At 30.3% G+C, this 21,425-nt stretch overlaps 1 protein-coding gene across 1 annotated transcript in view; it reads left to right on the top strand.

Moving 5' to 3' along the window:
• The window catches only part of LOC123302151, a 53,652-nt gene extending 36,427 nt beyond the window's left edge, over nt 1-17,225 (top strand). Inside the window, exons 8-16 of the mRNA XM_044884962.1 lie at nt 11,446-11,599; nt 13,918-14,565; nt 15,056-15,184; nt 15,265-15,525; nt 15,608-15,780; nt 15,883-16,073; nt 16,141-16,326; nt 16,434-16,524; nt 16,860-17,225. Coding sequence (XP_044740897.1) covers nt 11,446-11,599; nt 13,918-14,565; nt 15,056-15,184; nt 15,265-15,525; nt 15,608-15,780; nt 15,883-16,073; nt 16,141-16,326; nt 16,434-16,524; nt 16,860-16,901 — 1,875 coding nt within the window. The 3' untranslated portion in view covers nt 16,902-17,225. The remainder of the gene's footprint in view (nt 1-11,445; nt 11,600-13,917; nt 14,566-15,055; nt 15,185-15,264; nt 15,526-15,607; nt 15,781-15,882; nt 16,074-16,140; nt 16,327-16,433; nt 16,525-16,859) is intronic.
• The last annotated feature ends 4,200 nt before the right edge of the window (nt 17,226-21,425 follow it).

Below are 21,425 nucleotides of genomic sequence, written 5' to 3'. Positions count from 1 at the left end.
TACTAAAAAAAATTATTCTTAATAACAACCAATATGAGGTTGTCTCAATCTCATCGCGAGATCATTTATTGCGAATGGTGCCACGAATGTGATACAAATATCGTACGAGGTTGAGTGGTGAAGTTGACACAAACGCATTAGTTATATTAGTAATAATACTTATGTGATTGTCACAACAACATGAGCAGGTAAAGAAAATAAAAGGTTTATACCTGCTAATAGGTTTATTTTAAAAAATAATTCCAAGTTGGATTTGAATCACCGACATATGGATTGTTATTGATTTTAGTGTCCTAAGTCTATAACTTAACCAATTGAGCTATCGATGTTTCAAGTGCGAATTTAGGGTTCTGTACCCTAAAAATTTGTCGAGGGTTTCTTAAATTTTGTAAATTTTACTTGCTTACTAACCGTTTTGTATTTTCGGTAATAATCGATGTTCTTGAGAACCATATATCGTTGCGTATATGAAAACGTACACACACTTGACAGTATAAAAAAAAATTTTTTTTGTCGAATAATATAATGAACCCCCTCTGTTTTTAAATAGAAAGTGATAGAGCAAAGCTGTATATTCAGTATTCAGTATTCAGTATTCAGTATTCGATGCCGAATATTGATTTATTTAAAAAAAAAAACTAGAGCAATAAATTTTAATTTAAAACACAAACCAGTCCATCTTCTCTATTTATTCTCTATGATACTATGACTATGACTATGATAATAGACTACTAAAATCATATAAAAAACTACCCTTTTTTATTTCTTTTATACATATTTTTTTTAAATTGACCGCATTTCATAACCCTTTACTTTACTACTATCTAATATTTACAACTATCGTATCGTATCGTATCGTATCGTTATCGTTATCGTTAAGTTATCGTTCTATAAATATATCATTTTATTATTATTCATAATAATTTACATATTGTTTCATAAAAAAAAACTTTTTTTTATCCTGCTCATCAAAACAAATTATTTTCTTGGCTCCAAGTAAATAAATACTCCTTCTTGCGTCAAGAAATTTGTAAAATGGGATGCATCCGTCTTATAATTTAAACAAGCCGTAGGTAGAGTCTGGTGCAACCCTTGAGGTCCACACGAATAACTTCCCAGTTTAATAAAAAGTGCTAAAAATTTAAAAAATAAAAACTTGACTGACTTGAAACGCCTCGATCGAATGTTATGAACTTCCTTTTAGATCAAATTGTCGTTAATACGCTTCAATCGACACCTCAACGAAATCGATATTATTTTTTAAATTACCGATTTATCATTTTGTATAAAAATCACCAGTGTATTTTAAGTATTGGTATGCTTTAGGATACAAACAACACTGCTCTAGTCCTCTATACCATATTCTATGAGCTATAGTCGAACAGTCGAACGCAGTGCAGCGTATTACACAGTGAACACTTGGTATATGAAGACTTAATGAATATGAAAATACAAAAATATATAAATTATTGTTAAACAAAGGATTAAATTTTAATATTTATTTTAAAAGTATTCGCTTTTTCTTACATAAGTTTTTTTTGCTTCTTAATGTTTCTTTTTTTTGTTTTTACTTGCATTTGTTTACTTATAGTTCATAAACACCAACCACATAAAGACGCTCCTTCAATACAGCTCCCCCTCTCCCGTACCCGTGATTTTGTCTTCAATATTCTTCATTCATAGTGGTGGCCGCTCAGCGCCGAGTACCAAATCAAAATTTTTTTTTATTCATTCTGTTTTATAGCAAAAATATCTTTTTAATATCAAAGACCTAAATAAGATAAAAGTATTTACAATTCTACATAAAATTTAAATGTATAAAGGCTCATTTATACTATTCAAATATATATAGTTCTTCGAATATTTCGATCAAGATAAGATTTCGTCGATGTATCTTTGCGTGTGATTGTTATCAGACGCAATTTTTTGGACACGCACTCATAAAAATTTATCGATTACTAATATTAAAAAAATTTAACAACCTCATTTTTAAAAACCCATTTTTTCATAAAAATTATTTAACAAATTATCCATTGAAAATTTTTCGAAGTTTTGTATCTAAGTTAACAATTTTATGAATTTGCAAATTGTAATTCGATATCGACTTCGTTGAGATGTCAATCGACGTGTATTAAAAGCAATATGATCTGAAAATAATTTCATATCATTCGATCGAGTCGTTTCAAGTCGGCCGTGTAAAATTTTTATTTTTATTATGCTTTGAAACTTTTTCGCCTGGACCTCAAGGGTCGCACCAGTATAGCCGAATTGGCTGAGGCGCTTGGCATGATGCCAACAGGTCCGGATTAGTGGTCCTGATTTCTAGTCCAGAAAAACATTATTTTTGTTCAAAGATTTTCACCATACTCGTGACAATTCCATATTGATAAGGACTACATTGTATTCGAATTTCATTTTTTTAGAAATTAATTTGGAAATAAAAACAAAATGAGATTAGTTTTAAAAGAATTGAGTAAGAATAATATGATATGTGTTAAAAAGCCTAAAGCTCATACATACTATTTATAAAGTTTACTTAATATCACTTAATTAGTAGAGAAGCAGAGAAGCGGAGAGCTTGGACTTTGAATAAACAAAATAAAATGTGATTAATTTAAAAAGGTAATCGCGTGTTGTACAAATTACAAATGAAACACACTCACACACATACAAGACTGAATAGAGAAAAACATAAAATATAGAAAATCTTAGGTATTTTCATAAAATTAATAATTTTCTAATTCATTTTAACCCTAAGATACTTTAAAAGTAAAAGTAGTAATTAAAACATATTATTATTACTTATTAAGCTTAGAGCTTTTTAATTTCATATATTGTTTTCTCCAACTCTACGATCACCATAGACCATACCTGAGTTCAACTCCTCCAGGAGTGTACACTTTACTTTACACTTTACTCACTTCTTCCTTCACCATTTCTCAGTTCTCTTCGTTCTAATTCAATTCTAAATAGAAAATTTTTCTTCACGTTTTTTTCTTCTTTAAATACTTTAATTCATTTAACTTCCTCGTTTTTATAAACATAAATATATATATATATATATAGATGTAACTATAAAACCTTCAAACATTCTGGAGAGAGACTTATTGCTATAATCCCACTGGAAAAATGGGATATTAAAAACAAAACGAAAATTTTCTTGATACAAGAAAACTTCTTCTTATTTCAAGTATATTTATTTTTCCTTTAAAATTCTTGACTCGTAAACAAATTTAATAAGCAAGTTGAAATTTGAATACTTTAAATAATTTTGAATTTTCCAGTTCAATTTTCACCGATTTCTGAAGAATTGTAGAAACTATATTTTAATATACCATGTATAAATGAAATAAATCAAGGTATACTGAATTTAGTCCCAAGTTTGTAACTAGAGCTTGGAAATACTGATGCCACCAACAAAATTTTGGTATAGGTGATCTTAAATCACCTAAATAGTCCATTTCTGGTTGCCTGCCTGTCTGTCTGTCAACATGATAATTAAAAAACGAAAAAAAGTTTAAATGTAAAAAATGTTCCTTATAGAAAATAAACAGCTTTTTTTTAAAAACATTTTTCCGTAAACATCACAAAAATTAGGTTAGAAACATAATATAGTATGGATACATTCTTACATTCTTAAATGATTTAAGAAAAAAACAAACAATTGCGTAATCAACACTATCTATACATGGTGTTTCAACAATTAACTCAGTCAATTGTTGTTGTTTTTTTACTTATTTGTTTTAATAATAATTTTTCTTTAAAAATATAAGCAGTGTATTTAAACAATTTGATCTATTTGTTGATAGAATTTTGAATAAAAAATAATTGCCGTACCAAAAGCTCTTATCAAAATAAAAATTTGTTAAAGTTTGTATGTATACGGTAAAATTGGCATGATATGTTAATTTCGCTCAAGATAAAATTTTTTAGTGTATCAAACACGATATACACCCTCTTCGGGGTCCAATCCATTGAAAGTACCCCCCACCCACGCTCTAGCCAGTACACCAAACACACACCACAATCATTATTAAAAATAGTATACATAATATAGGAGAGAGTAGGGTAAAGTTGGGTGATATTACAAAAAATGTATTGTAGTATGAGTTTACATGATTGGGGATTGGGGATTGGGCGATTGGGCGCTTGGTATGAGTATTAGTTTTTAATACAGAATTGATGGGTGTTTTTCTTTATTTCTTTTCAGAAAAGTGCGTTTGAAAGCTATTTTTAAAATGTACATTTCATGTTTAGAAGACATTTAAAAAGTAAACGAATGCACAAAATAGGTAAAAAAAAACCTCTGGTGTTCTCTACCTTTGGTTCTGCTTCTGATGATCACATTCATGTTCAGTGTTCAGGGTCTGATTGTGAGTACCGTATACCGTGTGTATACTGCACAGTGCTCACTGCTCAGTGCTCACCTACAGACCAAGCCACGTTCAGTTCACGTACAGTACACCAATGCTGTAGGTACATTCAGGTTGCGTGTTTCTAATACATTATCATTCATTTCTATATATATATGTTTTTCTTGGGTATGTAACTCTTCTACGCTGTGCGCTAGTAAGCTCTCTAACCCTTTTTTCTATTTTTTCTGTTGTTTTGTTTTTTAAATCAACTCACTATTTTTACCAAGCACTCGAATTTCTTTATTAAATTTGCTTTTTAAGAAAAATTTGCTCATTATACCATGCAAATTTATGTTTAATACCTTGTTCATTGTAGCTTTGCCTATTAGAAGCTTTCTGTCTTAAAATTAGTTTCATTATTTATACAAAGCGGCAAATCAAAGAACGGCTACGGCAAGCCCATCTTAATTACTGGGATTAGTTACAGTTGAACTCCATGCATGTTATTTGAAGCGGCAGAAATTTGCAGGGTGTTAGTTTCAGAATGTTCGGGTCTGAAACCTTGAATTCAATCTATCCTGGGAGAGAGCCCGACGTATAAGCTGTCGACTTTCTGTGTGGCGCCTGGCCTCAACAGAATTCTTTAGCTTAATCTGATTTAAATAGCGCCTCCTACTCGAAGACGCCTCGTCTTCGAGTGGCAGGCCAGTGCACAATAGATGACTTTCTTGAACACAAAAAATGAATTTCGAATTTAGATGTTGCCGCTTTTATTTGATATTGAATTGAATATTTGTGTGATTCTTTATTTGAATTCTTCAGTGATAAATAATTCTTTTAATTTACTAGCTACTATTCCATAGTTATAGTTGTAGTAGGTACCTAACCTATACATAGCAAGTAATATGTATTGTAATAGCTCTAAGTTAGGCTATACCTATTACTTTCTATGTTTCTAGCAAGTAAAAAATTAAAAAATATTCGAATAAAACAATATTTTTTATTCATATCGTATTCATATTCAGTATTTCGTTTCGATTCTAAAAACAATTTGTGTTCGCTTAGAAACAAATTCTCCTAATTCATGCAAAAAAATTGTTTCTCCAACATAAAATATGTTGAAAATTATATTCTCATAAAAAAGTCAAATTATTATGAAAAATTATTACCACTCTTTTTATTTTTACTAAACATACTTTTACTACTCCGACAATATAGACTTATGCATTGTATCGATGGACAACGGGAAGGGATAAGATGTGTTATAAATGCATTTAATTATATGATTTATGTTTAAATTTGAAAAGAATCAAGTTTTACTCATTTTAAGAGCCTCTTTAAAAGTATCAACTTATTCTGTCCATTAATGTATCATTCTAGAGTGCTTAAAGTTTATCTGAGTATGTATCTAGAAATGCTTTTAGTTGTAATCAGTGTCCGATCCAAGGGGGAGGCAACCACCAGGGGCGGTAAATCATTAAAATATTATATAAGATAATCACGAAAATCGGAACTTAATAAGACCAGGGCTATTCCAAAAACTGGAATTCTTTGGAAAAATTCAAAGACAAATATCCCATTTCAATAAAAAGCATCTAATAAGGAGGAATATTGCATTAGTGATGGAGTTCTGCTGCTTAAAATTTTTTTAAATAAAATACATGAATTTGTTATGAAAAAAACCAATTGGTACTCAATTATCATACCTTCTGTTATGTAATGTTATCATGTAGGTATAGGTACCTATCATTACATTTATTACAGTGATTATGTAATGTATAGACATTTGACACTGTAGCTATGCACTGGTAACTGTTGATTGATTCACAGACAGTTGTCAACTTATTATTAATACCGATTCAAGTTAAAACATATAATTTTAACAAATTATCACCATCAAATTCTTTTAGCTGTAGGCCACGCCACGCCGCGCCGCTCTGCATTTTTATTTAATAATTTTTATTTCACTCCCATCGATAACTTATTTAACCCTCTGTTATTATTTGAAACGATCATAATTATATAATAATTTTGAAACATTTTACTCAAGAATTTTACACGAACAGGCCTAAAAATTTCCGATGTGAATATTTTTTGCTTACACTTTTACTTTTATTAGAAAGAACTCGAATTCAGGTCTTCTAGATATCCTATAACAATTTCTTATTTTTTCCATGTTCATAATAGAATATTATTGACATGGGTATCTTGAATGATAGCCATTCGGTAATAAAATAAAAAAACATTTTTTCTTAAATAATTTTTCCAGTATTTATTTAAGCAAATAAAGATAAAAATATGATACTTAACAAATAGTAATCTTGTGTGGACTTGTGTATCTGTATCTGTGTATCTGTATGTGTGTATCTGTGTATCTGTGTATCTGTATCTACATATAGTACTTATAATGTATATCTTTATACGTTAAATAAACAAAGATAAAAGATATGTACAAATTATTTGTATAATGGTATCCTTACTTTTTTATTTTTTATAAATAAAAATGAATAATGTAATTATTTTTATTATTAATTTGTAATTAAAAATCAACTGTGAAAACTACTCCAATATCACCTCCATATACAATATGCAAATGTTCATACATTTATAAAACTAACTCACTTTATAAAACACAATTGACCCAAAAACTTCAATTATCTTGTTCAATGTATCTCGGATCGATTTCTGATTTTATCTCGAAATATATCTTCGTACAATCGACAAATTAATTCCATTTTGATTTTGAAAGTTTTTTTTATTTTCGACGAGTTACTCATCGAGTCTCCCACACATTATTGAGCCAATATCAATATTCATCAACCATGGGAAAATCTATAGAAGACAGTTAAAACGATTTTATTTAAAAACTGATCGGAGAAAATCGTAAGCATTTCGAAGATCTTTTATCGCTTCAAAGAGCTTCTATAAGCAAAACCGTTGCAGCTATTACAGAACACTGGCTAGGCGCCAGGCACTCTAAGCGATAAGGACTCCTAGCGCATCACGATTATAGTAGAAGCTTTCAGAATGGAGAAGAGGAAGAAATGATGTCTTATATGCTCTCTCACTGTCATGGTTTTTGCTATGAGAAAATTGACTTCTTTGAGTAAGCCTTTTTTTCATAACTTCTTCGATCTTAACTCCGTTCTAAGCGCTCTTACTGTTCTTAAACTCACTATTTGATATGACAACGCACCTAACTAGACTATGGTCTAATTAAGCCTGTATACTAGTCTTAGATTTTCGAGGTTCGAAGCTATTGAAATACAAGTAACAAGTTAGTGATTTACTACTAACTACTAACTATTAGATGGATGTGTGAAGACATATAAAGTGAATTTCTTGAAATGAACATGAAAAAGAACTAAGTTTAAACATATGTTGGTCTCTGTCTGACATACACATATGTACATGACATGTATGCATGTGTGTACTCATGTATGTATGTATGCATGCTTTTTTTAAATACCACTCACTGTAACTCTCCGACTATGACTCGGAGTACTCAGTACTGAATACAGGAAGTAAAAGGCGGAGTTTAGAAATTTTTGCGTGACTACAACATACATTATAGAGGAAAAAAATTGTTGTTTGAATTTGTGATTCGCTCATTGAAAAAAAATTTATTTATATTAATTATAAATACACATTTATTTTCTAATATTAAATTAAAAACAAAAAAAACTACACAACCACACTCACGAAGGGCGTACACTAAAAATTCACACTTCTTTTTTTATTTTATCCACTTCATTCTTTTGCGCAATTTTTTTTTTATTAACTATCGTATTTATAATATATTGGGAGTATTTTTTAAGAAGTTTGTGCATGGCGCTTTAGTTAAAATGATTAGAAATATTGAACTTAGAAACTTAAAAAAATCTACACCATAAAGAGTCGCAGCACGTGATATCTTACAAAACTTACGCAGTGATTGTTGAGAAGTATACATTGTAGAAAAATTCTTGATTGAAGTAAAAGCACTTACTTGTTAATGTTCTTACAACAAGTAAATATTTAGACAATCAACCAAAGGGCGTGTTTATTTTTCCGAAATAAATTTTTGGTGGCGTTTTATTAGCAAAATCAACATTTTGAAGTACTTTATCAAAAATGGTTGAATACCCTATCATAGTGAACTCAAAATTAGACATTTTCTAGCCTGAATAAAATACTAAAAACATTAAATTACTTTAACAAAATCTTAACGAGTCATTACAGATAATTTTGTGGCGGTCAATGTTTTGTGATAAATATTTGAGACTGATATTTGATCTACGGACCATAAAATTATGAAAACATTTTTTGTGGTAGTTTTTCTTTTGGTAGAGTTGAGTGTTACGACATACGATATTATGATGAAAACCCTGAGATTATCACATGATCAGGTGTTTACCGATTGTTAATTACTTTTTTAATCCCCTAATTTCTTATTTGCCAGACGTTCTCTCCACTGTAACACCACTATATAGATATTATATAATATTAGCATACAAAAAAAAACCCTTTATTGATAAAAAAATTACCACCCCTTAACCCCAAAACCCTTTATACATATTTTTTACTGTAAAGAGTTGTTATATATAAAAAAAAAGAACAAGGATTGAATTTATGCATATATGATTAGGTTGGACAGGTTTTCCTTAAAAACCTTTTATGTTATAATAAAATGCACTTAAGAAAATTACAAATAAAATATGAACAAAAAGAAAATTTTTAAAAACGTTATTATCTTTCATAGTTTTTCACATACATGTCACCGTAAATTTATTTACTTCAAATTTTTTTTCTCGATACTCCTATTAATTTAATTATTTATAGATCCTGTACTTACTGAATTCTGTTGACGTTTAGTTAAAGTTTTTTTTTTCATCAATCATTTCTTTAATTTGGTATAGTTCAAGGCAGTACACCCCCGCCACTTCCTCTTGGATCTGTGGATCTGGTCTTAACCATTGATTTAGAAATACTGTCTTATTTATAAGTAATAATTAAATATTTTTAACATTCTTAGACTGAACATCCCCCCCCTTGGATCAAAGCTGAGAGCGCTTATGATCACTTAGTTTCAAGATACTAAGCATATTATCTCTTTTTTCACGACCTGACCTGAAAATCGTTTCTCGATATCTTCAGAAGTATTTGTAATAATGTTTCTGAAACGTACCCTGACAAAAATAGATAAATTAGTTGACTTAATGACTACCAAGTAGTAAGATTTGTTTCTACCAAGAACATTTCTAAGCATTACAAACTTTAAACTAAGATATAAGTATATGTAATTTGTTTGTGAATACTTCCGATAAAATGTACTCATCGTAAATGGGAAGCATGTAAAAATAGTTTAAAAGCGTGAATAGTTTGAAGTGACCTGTGTCATGTGAAGTGAACTGAAGGACGCAACGCAATACTCTTAAAGTGAAGTAATTAATAATTGATTGTATGCATCGAATTAAAACAGATTTTTTATTTAATTTTTTTTTTCTTTTTTTTTAATAATAATTTTTATATGTATAATATAAAATTATTATTTTTTTATTCTTACAGATTTCATCTCATACAGATTCTATCTCTGTCTTTATTTAAACGTAATGTGTGTTAGGTGGTAGGATTATTAACAATCAAGGAAGTACAATACAAATTTTTTTATTATAAATTTGTATTTGTAAACTAACTGTAATCTTAGATCTCAATTCTTTTCGGTACCTAGTATTTTAAGGCTAAAAACTGTACGAATAGTATAGGAAAATAATCTTTCGAATAAAAGATTTTTTCAAGGAAGGAACAGCAAGAAATCAGATTGCCTGCTTTTCTAATAAGCGGATTTTCCAGTTTTCCTCAAAAAATATTTTTATTAAATAAGATACTGACGATGACAGACAGCTACCTTATAAATCGAAATACATTCGATTTTATGTGGTAAGATTATTAACAATCACGGAAGTTTAATCAATGTATTTTTTTTTATTAGATTTTAAAAAAATATTAGCTACTTAATACTTAATACTTAAAGACTAAGATTAGAATTAGTTAAAGTAAAGTTAAATTGACTGAAGGGACTTTGGTACTTAAAGTGCAGTTTGCAGATATAATAAGTACCTATATAAAAATAAAAATTAGCCTGCAAGCATTAAATCTTGTTTATAATCATTTTTATTAATTAATCATCGTAATTTCAATTAAAAATAATCATTAAAAATTATTAATTTTAATTTTAATAGGTGTGGTCAGCTCAAATCATTTCTATCAATTTTATAACTTTTTATTTTTACATATTTACTTAAGCACAAAACACCTTTACCTTACTTAAGCTTAAGCACAACCACAAAATTTATAGTTCAATAAACATTTGATTATTATTCAAAATTACATTTACATCTACATCTCAAAAATCACTTCACACGCTATCATTATTATTATTGCTCACTGCTCACAACACAAAAGCATTCATCTAATCATGTCCTGCAATCGAAATATTTTTGGAATTAGAACAAATTTAATTGTGGTTAAAAAAATTTTAGTTCAATTAATTGTCTTTTGAAAATTTTGGCTTTTCTTTTATTGAATGGAGAAAACTATTTTTTGTGTGTGGTGTAACTAAACATAAGTTACATAACAGTTTTAATTTTAAGGAAAACGAGTTGAGAATGAGGGTAGATTTTATTATAAGTAAAAAAAGTTAAGAATCAAAACACAAGAGTATTTAGCATTAGGAGCTTCAGCTTCAACTAGACTTGTAGCTTGCAAGCTCTCTGTACTCTTTGCAAGCTCTCTGTATGATAATTAAAAACGATTATGAAGCTCATTTGAAGTTTATTTATTTGTATGTACTGTACATTCATAAATATATTTTCACAATTTTTTTTAAATAAAAAGTCTTTTCCATAGAAAAGAAAAGATTTTTCACAGATTTAAAACATTTTAAATCGTAATTACAATAATATTTATTTTATTTAATTTTTTGAATTGTTTGATTCGACTTCGAATTCGAACTCGATAATTATATTTAGTGTTGTAATGTCGTAGCATATATTTTAGCGGAATGCGTTCTTGGAATGTGATTATTAACCCGCTTTTCGATTGTTCTCAGTGTGTGGGTCGTTTGCAGCAACATGCAGCATTATTGGGCGGTCCACATGCGGCCACATGCCCATTATGTCATCGACTATTCCTTGGTGGCGGTGAAGAGTTAATGGAACATATGAAACATACCCACAAAGATCCAAACGCTAGTGGCGTAGCAAGTGAGTCAAATTGTTCCTTTCCAGATTATATTCTTGTTTCGATCCAAATTATTTTCGATAAACAATTTTCTTTTTTTTTTTGGATTTTTTTTTAAGTACGAATTAAAAATTGCAGATGGATTATTTTTTTCTTTTATTTATTTTAGCTTTGCTTTTTTTAGTTATAATTATTTATTTTTTATTTTTTTGAATGTTTATAAATGCTTTGAAGGAAAATAAATTTTCAATTCGTATTTTTCATTATGAATGCAATTAACATTTTTCTTCAATCGCTTTTATTATTGGCTTTTTTATTTTTATTTTTTATTTTTCAATATTTTATTGTTAAGAGAAAATTCAGTTTGTTTTTGATGTTTTTAATTTTTCATTTTATTTTTGCATTTTCTTTTGTGTGTGAAAATCTTATATAGAGTAAGAGTAAAATAATAATATACTATTTGCCATAAATTTTTTGATTTGTACTACCAGAGTAGAAGAGGTTACTCATTTTTTGTTCTTGAAAGCGGAGCATTGGATATCAAAATTATTATAGGAATCATTTTTCTTTTTTGGCCACACACTGAAACACATCAGACACAAAATTTTTAGGACAACTGTGGCAAATATTATATTAAATGATTAGAAAATTTTCTCAAAATCAAACGAATTTTCTTTTTCTTTAATATTTTTTGAAGGTGATATATTAAGGTTTCATGAACTTAGTTGCCCGGAGACGGAAAGAGGTGGAAAGGCTTGATATTTACCGTTTACAAACTTCTTCCACTTGACCATTGATAGGCTGATACCATAACAATGGTGTAAAGTTGTGTTTGCGGTCGGAGTAATTATTCTTTAGAAATAAATTTTTCTAGAACCTAATTTGGGGACTGCTTACTAATAACTTTTCAAGGTAACTGGATTATAAAAAATAGTTATTCCTGACAAAAAATTTCAACTTATTTCCTTAAAAAACTTTCGTTAAGATGATCCTAGTTTATACATCCCAATTTTCTTCTTCGTAATAAGCTCACGAAATGGGAAAAATAAGGTTAATCTTATCACATGTTTTCTAGATAAACAGTGCTTGCTCCATCCTGAAAGAAATTTTTCTGGCGCCCATGTTCATGAACCTTTATATAACATCTTCTTAAACATACATTTTACCATAGGGAAAATTTTTGCCAATTTTCATTGCTATAGTCGTTAAAGCTAAGTTACGAATTCAAAATCGTAAACTTTTCTGGTTAAATGTCAAAAGAGGCATATATTTTTCCATTAATCGAGCAAATGTAACATATGTTAACCCTTAAACACTCGCGTAATATAAAATCATATGACACGCAACTATAATCCAGGATTAAAGAAATAAAACTCTATTGAAATAAATTTTTGGTCAGATTGGTCCGATTTCCAATAGTAGACAATGTGATATGTTAAGTGTGATATGTAAATAGACACTTTGTTGTCGAGGGTGAACATTTGTTCTGTTTGCTCCATTTCGCAAGCAATAATACTTCAATCACTTGGCCTTTTCACCCAGTGTTTATCTTATTTTCATATGTGCTTTAACAAATGAAATTGCAATCCGAATTAACAAACAAAAAACTTTCTTTTGAATATTTATTTAAATCGCTCGATTACTTCTCAAATAGTTTTATTATGGTTACTAGGAGCTAGCAGTTGATGACTTTTTCACTTAAAACACTTGCGTCGGATTTTTGATCGATTCGATTCATTGGCATTCTATTTTTGAGCGACCGAATCATGGATGTGTGAATTTGTAAGGAAAGAAACATCAAATAAATTCCTAGTAACGTAATAATTACTGACTGATATCTAATTTCAAACTGATATTGACTACTTTGTAAATTGAAGGAAGTACGTATTAGTTGTTCCTTAGTTTCTGACTTAGTTAGCCCAGCCCTGTGCTAAATTGTTAGTTTAGTTGAGTTGATTTAAATAAAGATTGAATAGAAATGAAATGAATAAACTATAGTTAAATAGTTTGCTTGAATTGATTAAAAATTAAAAAATAATCTAATATTAATAAAAATAAAATAAAATTAATTACTTAATTATTATAATTAAATTAAATTAAATATTATTAATTAATTTACAATCGCTTTGACCTGGTGCTTTTTCTCTTTCCTTGCTGTCCACCCTTCACTTCATCAACATGTGGATACATCGTCGTGCCTGTCTGCTCAAATCAAAATCATCTCAATGTCTCAAAATCAAATCAAATCAAATCAAATCAAAACATAAACATCTTCTGCGTATCAATAAAAAAAAAATCGACTTGACGCCTGAAATGTGCCTGAATCCCTCTGAATAAAAAGGTTTTCTTAATATACCTAATGCCTTTGGTACCACAAATCATCTGTCGGCTGTGACGCCGATGGACACATCAAATCCGTCCGATGCTCCTTTGAACATGTCCTCGAATGCTTCTAACAATGCGAATGCCACTAACAATACCAACGGCGCCTCGACAGCCAATCCAACCGGCAATATTAACAACTTGACCGGAAATGGTGGTGTAGGGACTGGGGGGACTGGCACTAGCACGGACTCAGCAATAAATACACCTACAAATTTTGGTGCCGCAACAACTCCTGGTGCTGGCAATAACAATGGTGCAGGCATGAGTGGCAATACAGCCGCAAGCACGGTGGGCACTGGGGGCAATGGGGGCATAGCTACTACACCAACAAACACCGGTGGGGGTGTCACAAATAACCATCTGCAACTAGCAACACCAAACAGTGCTGGATCGAATCCCGCCAATTCTGACTATATTACTTATAATCATTTAGCTAAACGAAGAACCGCGAACCATCCTTGTCCCATATGTGGCAAACATTATGTGAATGAAGGCAGCTTACGGAAACACCTCGCATGCCACCCGGAGACCAGTCAGCTCGCAAATACTGGCCTCAGAATGTATCCATGCTCCGCTTGTCAAGCAGTTTTTACTCATGAATCTGGTTAGTACCATCTCAAACAAATATCAAAATATCAAAGAACAAAACAGAAAAAACACTTTTTACTTTTTTATTTATTTTTTTTTTAATAGTTTTTTTTTATTTATTTATTTTGAGTTTTTTATTTTTTGTTTTTTGCACAGTTTTTTATTTTTTTTTTTTAAGTTTTATTTTTTAATTTAATAAAGTTTTTTTTTTTTTTTTATTACACAATTACAATTACACAATTCAAATACAATTCATTATGCGGAGGGAAAAAATGATTATTTTTCCTGTCTTACATAGGAATTTCCCAATTCTAAACATAAAAAAGCTTACTATATCAACATAGGTCTTGTTGAGATTGCATTTTCTATGCTCACATTATAATTTATCCTTTGTCAACATAGGAACATAGGAAAAATACCCATTTTTGTCTCTCCATAAACAGTGCAATATCAATCCACCCAAAAATCAACATTCCATTACAAAAATTTGTAAAAATTTTTCACAGGTCTCTTAACACACATGGAACATATGAGAATGGAACAAAAACATCAATTTGCTGCACAAATAGTTTTATCACGAGCAGCTGCTGAGCGCCGTGAACGTGAATTGTTTGCGTCTCAAGCTGCAATGCTTGGTAAGTACTGAGTAATGAGTTGAAGTACTTCACATGAACTGGTTTCTTCGGCTTTGGATTACCAATGCTTTTGTTTGTAGGTTTACCACCCTCCGCATCACTTGTTGCAAATGCAGCCTCATTAGCTGCGGCCGCAAACCAACAACAATCTGGCCAACTAACATCCGGTGGAAATCCACCAATGTCCCCTAGTGCACATTCAGATTCCAGTTCTGGTAATGGACGACTCAGTTCCGCCGGCTCAGAGAATGGAGCAAGTCAACAGGGTAATGCAACTGGATTGTTAAATAATAATAATAATAATAATAATTGTACCCCAAAACTTGGAGATATTTTAAGAAGTAAGCCAAAAACCTAGACTAAAATATTTATTAAGAGCAACCAACAGATTTTAATAAAAACTGTTTTTCTTCCACTTTCCAGATAATAATGGTCTACATGGATCCCAATACAACATGGATACGGATCAACTGCATGTAAATAGAATGGCTATGATGGCTGCAATGACTGGGGCAGCCCATCAGACTGCAGCTGGCATGAGTCCAACCGATGTCGCTAATTTAGCGGCTGCAATGCGAATGGGTGCTGTATCGCAGGTAAGCTTTTAAAATTCCATGTTTATTCTGTCAAACACCTCATTTTTCATTAATGCTTCCTCGATCTTTGCACTACAAGAAACGCATTTTTCTCTTTTTAAGGAATTTGGAAATAACATACTGCGATTTCAGGCAAATAATGCGAGTAGCGGTTCACCCAATACACCCCCTTTAAACACGGATACTCTCACGCAGCAAGCGCTTATGATGAGAGCGTCCATGGACAGTATGAGAAACCTATCGGATATGAGAATGGATCTATCAAACACTCATTCACAACCAGATGCGTTAAGGTAAGTTCAAATTTTAAACAATCCATAGACCTTTCTTTCTAACAATATTTTTATTTTTTTTTTGTAGAATTCACCAAACTGAGGCCTTGCTACGAACCCAAGCTGAAGCTGCGTTGCGATTAGCGGTGTCACAAGCAGCTGTCGCAGCCGCGACCCAGCAACAGCAACAAGCAGCGAATGCGGCAAATCAACAATCAGGTCAAACTGGTAATAATAGTCAGCAAAATGAATCACAAAATAGTCCTCTTGGAAGGTAAGTGAAGTGATCAAGAACACTTGGGGTTCTTATTCGGTCTTATACGGTTACAGTTGGAAGGTAGACAGAGCAATTAATTGAATATGTGAATTTTGTTGTTACAGACATAATGGAGGCTCAAATGTTGGACCATTCTCAATATCACAAGGAAATCAACAATTAAGTCCTGATCTTAGTGATGCTCTGAAACTTCAAGTAAGTAGCCCAATTAAATATCAATGAAGATCCCTTTCAGTGCTGTCCAGCTGTTATTCTCTCCTGGCCCTGGATTTACCATTCATTTAGTTTGCTAAAATAACCATTTCCCAAGTCCCAAAATTTTATCCTCCGCTGGGCCAAAAGCTGGGTACGTTTATAGTTGAGTCTTTTGAGAACATTTTCTCAGAATGTATTTATACGAAGAATTAAATAACTTGTAATTTAAGCCTTCCCACCGTAAAACTTCCCACTTAGTGTCGTCCTATTTCGTCAAACTTAAACAATTCTGTTGTAGGTTTAGATGGTAATTTTTGTAAATTTTTGATCAACAGGAAGCACTACAACAAGCCAGACTTCATCATCAGCAACCCTGAAAATTCAGCTATTACTGAGCGTGCAACATTTTAATTAAGTTTTGTTCTTTCTTTTAAAAACTACAAATTTTTATTTGAATTTGTTTATTTATGGAAATTGGTTTCGAAAAAAAGAAATTCTACATTTTGAAGAAAAACAACTCAACGCACACTCCAAAAACCAAGAAAAACTGAATAAGAAGAAGAAGTGGACGGGATAGGGGACATCGCCGCGCATCGTGTACAGCGTGTACAGCGTGTACAACGTGTACAGCATGAACAGTCAACTCACAACTCATCATATCAAATAGAAATTTTGTGAATCCAAAACACTTATCCTGTTTTCAACCCGTTACCTGTTTTTTCAAGTAACTAATTTCCTATTAACACGTTTTCAGTTTTGAACTTTAAACTTTACGTTTTTCATTTTTATAACGTTTGATTTAGTTTTGTTTTTAGTTTCTGAATTTGTTTTGAACTCGTAATTTACGGTTTTGTTCGACATTTTTCGATATTACGATCTTTTTTGAGGTAGATTCATTTAATTCAATTCCAATTCACAAAACTCAACATTCAATTGTTTCTTACAATTAGATTAAAAAAACCACTACGTTATCGTTAATCGTTAATCGTTATCGTTCGTAATCGTATCGTTATCGAAATGAAACTAGATTTCAGAAAATTTCGAAATATCACGTGCGCTCAGTAATCGTGTAATTTAGGTAGGAATTTTTGATACTTAACTCAAATAATAAAAATAATTTTGAAAAAAATTAAATAATTCTCATGGCCTTCCATGAAGATAACACACTAGCCTAATTCTAATTGTAATTGTAATTGTATAGTAAAACTGTACAGTAACACATACATTACCTACTGTACAGTAAAACTTGTATATAAACTTTAAAGTAAAACTTGTAAATATTTAAAAAAAAAAAAAAACTAAAAGGAACAAAAAACTCGGATTTATACAGCTTTTGGTGCTGTGAATTTAAGAAAACTTTCATAAAAAAAAAACATCTTCATTTCAGTTGATGGAATTTATTTTTGCAACTTTCATATTGGTTCCTAAACGTGAATCCGTCGAGCTCAAATTTAAAAAAAAAACAATATTTAAAAAAAAATTTAAATATCTAGATGTGTTCCTAATTTTTAATTCAATCAATCAAATAAATAGAATTATAATTCTAGGTGTTCGGTTCGGTTCGGTTCGGTTCAGTTCGGTTCAGTTGAGTGACAGATCGCGTTTTAAACGTTCTCGTTCTCGATTCGTTCGTTCTCGACTCTCGACTCTCGTTACTTGTTTTAATTAAAATGAATAAAGTTAAAGTTAAGGACGCAGACGCTTGATTTGACCTAAACGTTTTATCAAATTCAAATGCACCAGGACTTACTAAGTATGTATTTACAATTTTAAGGTTAGGTTCTTTATCCAATGAGTGTACATATTATTTTTAAAAAACAAAACAAACTAAATATATATATATAAAACTAAATATATATATTACAAACAACAAAAAACAAATTTATAAATATATATATTAAATTAAATTAAATGAAATTAAATTTAATTAAATTTAAAAAGAAAAATTAATTTTAGTAAGGAAATGAAACCAATTCATGTGCAAACAACTACTAGGGAATAAGCAACAAATATTATTCAAATTTATTTTTCATTTAGCTAGCTAGTGAACTGTTAAATTTAAGTCCAGTAATATATTTAAACAAAAAATAAACACAAAAATACTTAAAAAAATCAAAAAAATTATATTTGTTATCGCGTTCTACCTCTATCGATACATCTCCACCACCACTTCGAATCACTTCAAACGCTTCTAAAAAATATTCATTCTACAAACATTTATATTTCATTCACGTCACTCGAACCCCTTCAGACTCTTGTGATGAAAATTCAAGATACTTACATTAATTCATATGAAAGAATAGTATATTCAATTTACTTATAAAATGTTCTGGATAGATAATCTGACTTCACTAATTAAATATATTTTAATAATAACTAGTTATCACTTCTTATTTATCCGTCTTTGAAAGCACAGTTTTTTTTAACCGGCTTTACTGAAGTGCTGAGAAAAATTCTCATAACTATTAATAAATTTTTATATTTTAAGTTTTAAAAAAATTATTTTTTCTTTTTTTCTGTAAAGCATGAAATTTTGTGAGGAAAATTTCCAAGTGGTCAAAATCTGCGTGAGAGAATCTCTCTAAATAACCGGTCTGAAGGGCTAAACTCACCCCCTTGCTTAAATCAACTTTGTATATTAACATGTTAAATTCAATTTTTATTCATTCAGGCTGTGAATTCGTCATTTTAAACTAGTCTTGGGCTAAAATTTTAACATATTCGGAGAATTCCCTCAGATATTTTTTTATCAAATATGAAATTTTAATGAATTTGGGCGTTAAAAAAAGTTATACTTGCAATTATTGACTTTTTGTTTTTCATACGACTTCAAAACAAATATATTTACCAAAAACTAAAAGATTCTTATCGTATTCTTATCGTATTCTTACAAAAACAAATTTCGACTACTTTGGATAAATAGTGACATGTTTCGGTTCCATATGACCATCTTCTAACTGTTCGATTTCTTAAATGAATAAGAAGAGAAATGTAAAATGTTTGTAGAATGTTGTTTCTTTAGCGGTTTGATAGAGGTGTATTTTTGAGGCGTATTGATTGGGTTATCTGTTTTTTTTAGAGAGTGAATAAGGGTTAAATAATTTTTTTTGTAAATCGTATGAATTGTGTGAAAATATGTCCTCTCTGTTTAAATAATTATTTTTTTGTAAGTTGGTAGTAAGTATTAAAAACAAAACCACACTCTGACTTAAGTTTGAAGACATTTAAATGTACAGAACAAATATTTATGAATTTTTTAGATTAATTATTAAAATTTTTAAAAATTAGGTTTAAAAAGGTGGCCAACTGTTTTTAGTAAATAAGGAATATGAAGCGACATACTACACAGGGTCATAACAACAGTGTTAGCAGTCAACAGTCAACAATGAACTCTGACTGTTGTGATAACTGAACTGTTGAGTCCGTTGTCGAGGTCGACTGATACTTTAAGTATGCTTGTTGTTTTTCGTCGTTCTATTTCGTTGTAGTGCCATCTGGCTGTGTAAATTTTAAAAATATTGTGCTTCTTTTTCGTTTTTATTTAGATTTATAGATGGATGATTTCTACATTATCGATGCAATAATTTTATTTTATTTTTTTTATTTCTTAAAAAATGCAATTTTATTTCTGTGATTTGTTTTTTCTTGTATCTTTTTTAAATTTAAATTTTAAGGTTTAAAATTAAAATTAAAAATAAAAACTTTTTATTTGAGTGTCTGAGTAGACTTTATACAGTATCTATCGTATGTGACGAAACTAAGTGACGTTTGGCGTCTAACGCAGACTCGAACCTGTAGTATTGATACTTCGGCTTCTTACTAATTGTGAATTATTTATATTTTTTTTTACACCACTTTTTAATTGTACAAAATCTTTAATTTTGATAACCTTTCAATCTTCGATCGTCGAGTCCGACGCTCGACCGATTCCCATACGTAAAAAAAAAAACAAATGCTAATGTTCTAGTTATTCACAAGGAAGATACACAAAAGTTATTCTTGAAATTGTGTCTCACTTCCAAAAAATTTTTAGTACTGTTCTTTACTACATCGCACGCTACTTCTCGCACGAGCTTCAACTCACAAACCAGAATTTCATTTCAATCTACTTAAGGACTTGTGAGATATACACATACATTCAACGCAACGGCGGATTATACGATGGGACAAAAACTCAAGTAGCTCGCTGGCGCTAGCCATTTTAGACATTTAGAGTTATACGGTAAATTCCCAAGAAATCATCAGATTGTCCCTTCCAAGATCCACGTTTAGCCACTGTCACTCAGGCAGAGCTCGTACGTGTGATGTGGAAAATAGAACAGAGCTAACAACCAGTAATCACAGTACCATTTTTTTTAAGTTCCCTTTAAATATTCAATGTATCCAAAATTTGAATTTTGAATCGAATTCGATTAGCTATATCGGTGCGTTGGTTTCAAATAATCCATGACAAAAAAAAAACTTACTTAAATACGTAATACGCCCCGATAAAGAATTCAATCGATTGTGCGTTCAAAATTTCAAAAAACTCTGTAAATATTTTTAAAAAAAGAATTTTTGTAAAATAAAACATAACAGTTTTCCATAGTCATACTTAAAAAAATTAAAATAGTTGTTAAGGTTTTACAATAGCCATAAAGAAAACAAAATGGATTTCCACTTACACGAAAGAAATTCATTTGTTGCACCATAAAGACATTTTCCCTAAACGTAAATATTTTAAAGAAATATTAATACCAAATAATGACGACAAATACTCATCGAATTTGACAAACTATATCAAAGATCATAGATAGAGATAGCTCCCACACAATAAGCAAGCAATACAAATACAGTTATAGATACAGATACAGTACGTAGCAGTGCAGTGCTGCATTCTATTGGTGGGAGCATAAAGTAAC

This window comes from Chrysoperla carnea, chromosome X (assembly GCF_905475395.1).
Source record: "Chrysoperla carnea chromosome X, inChrCarn1.1, whole genome shotgun sequence".
NCBI classification, from domain to species: domain Eukaryota; kingdom Metazoa; phylum Arthropoda; class Insecta; order Neuroptera; family Chrysopidae; genus Chrysoperla; species Chrysoperla carnea.
This window is presented reverse-complemented; position numbering and strand designations above follow the sequence as displayed.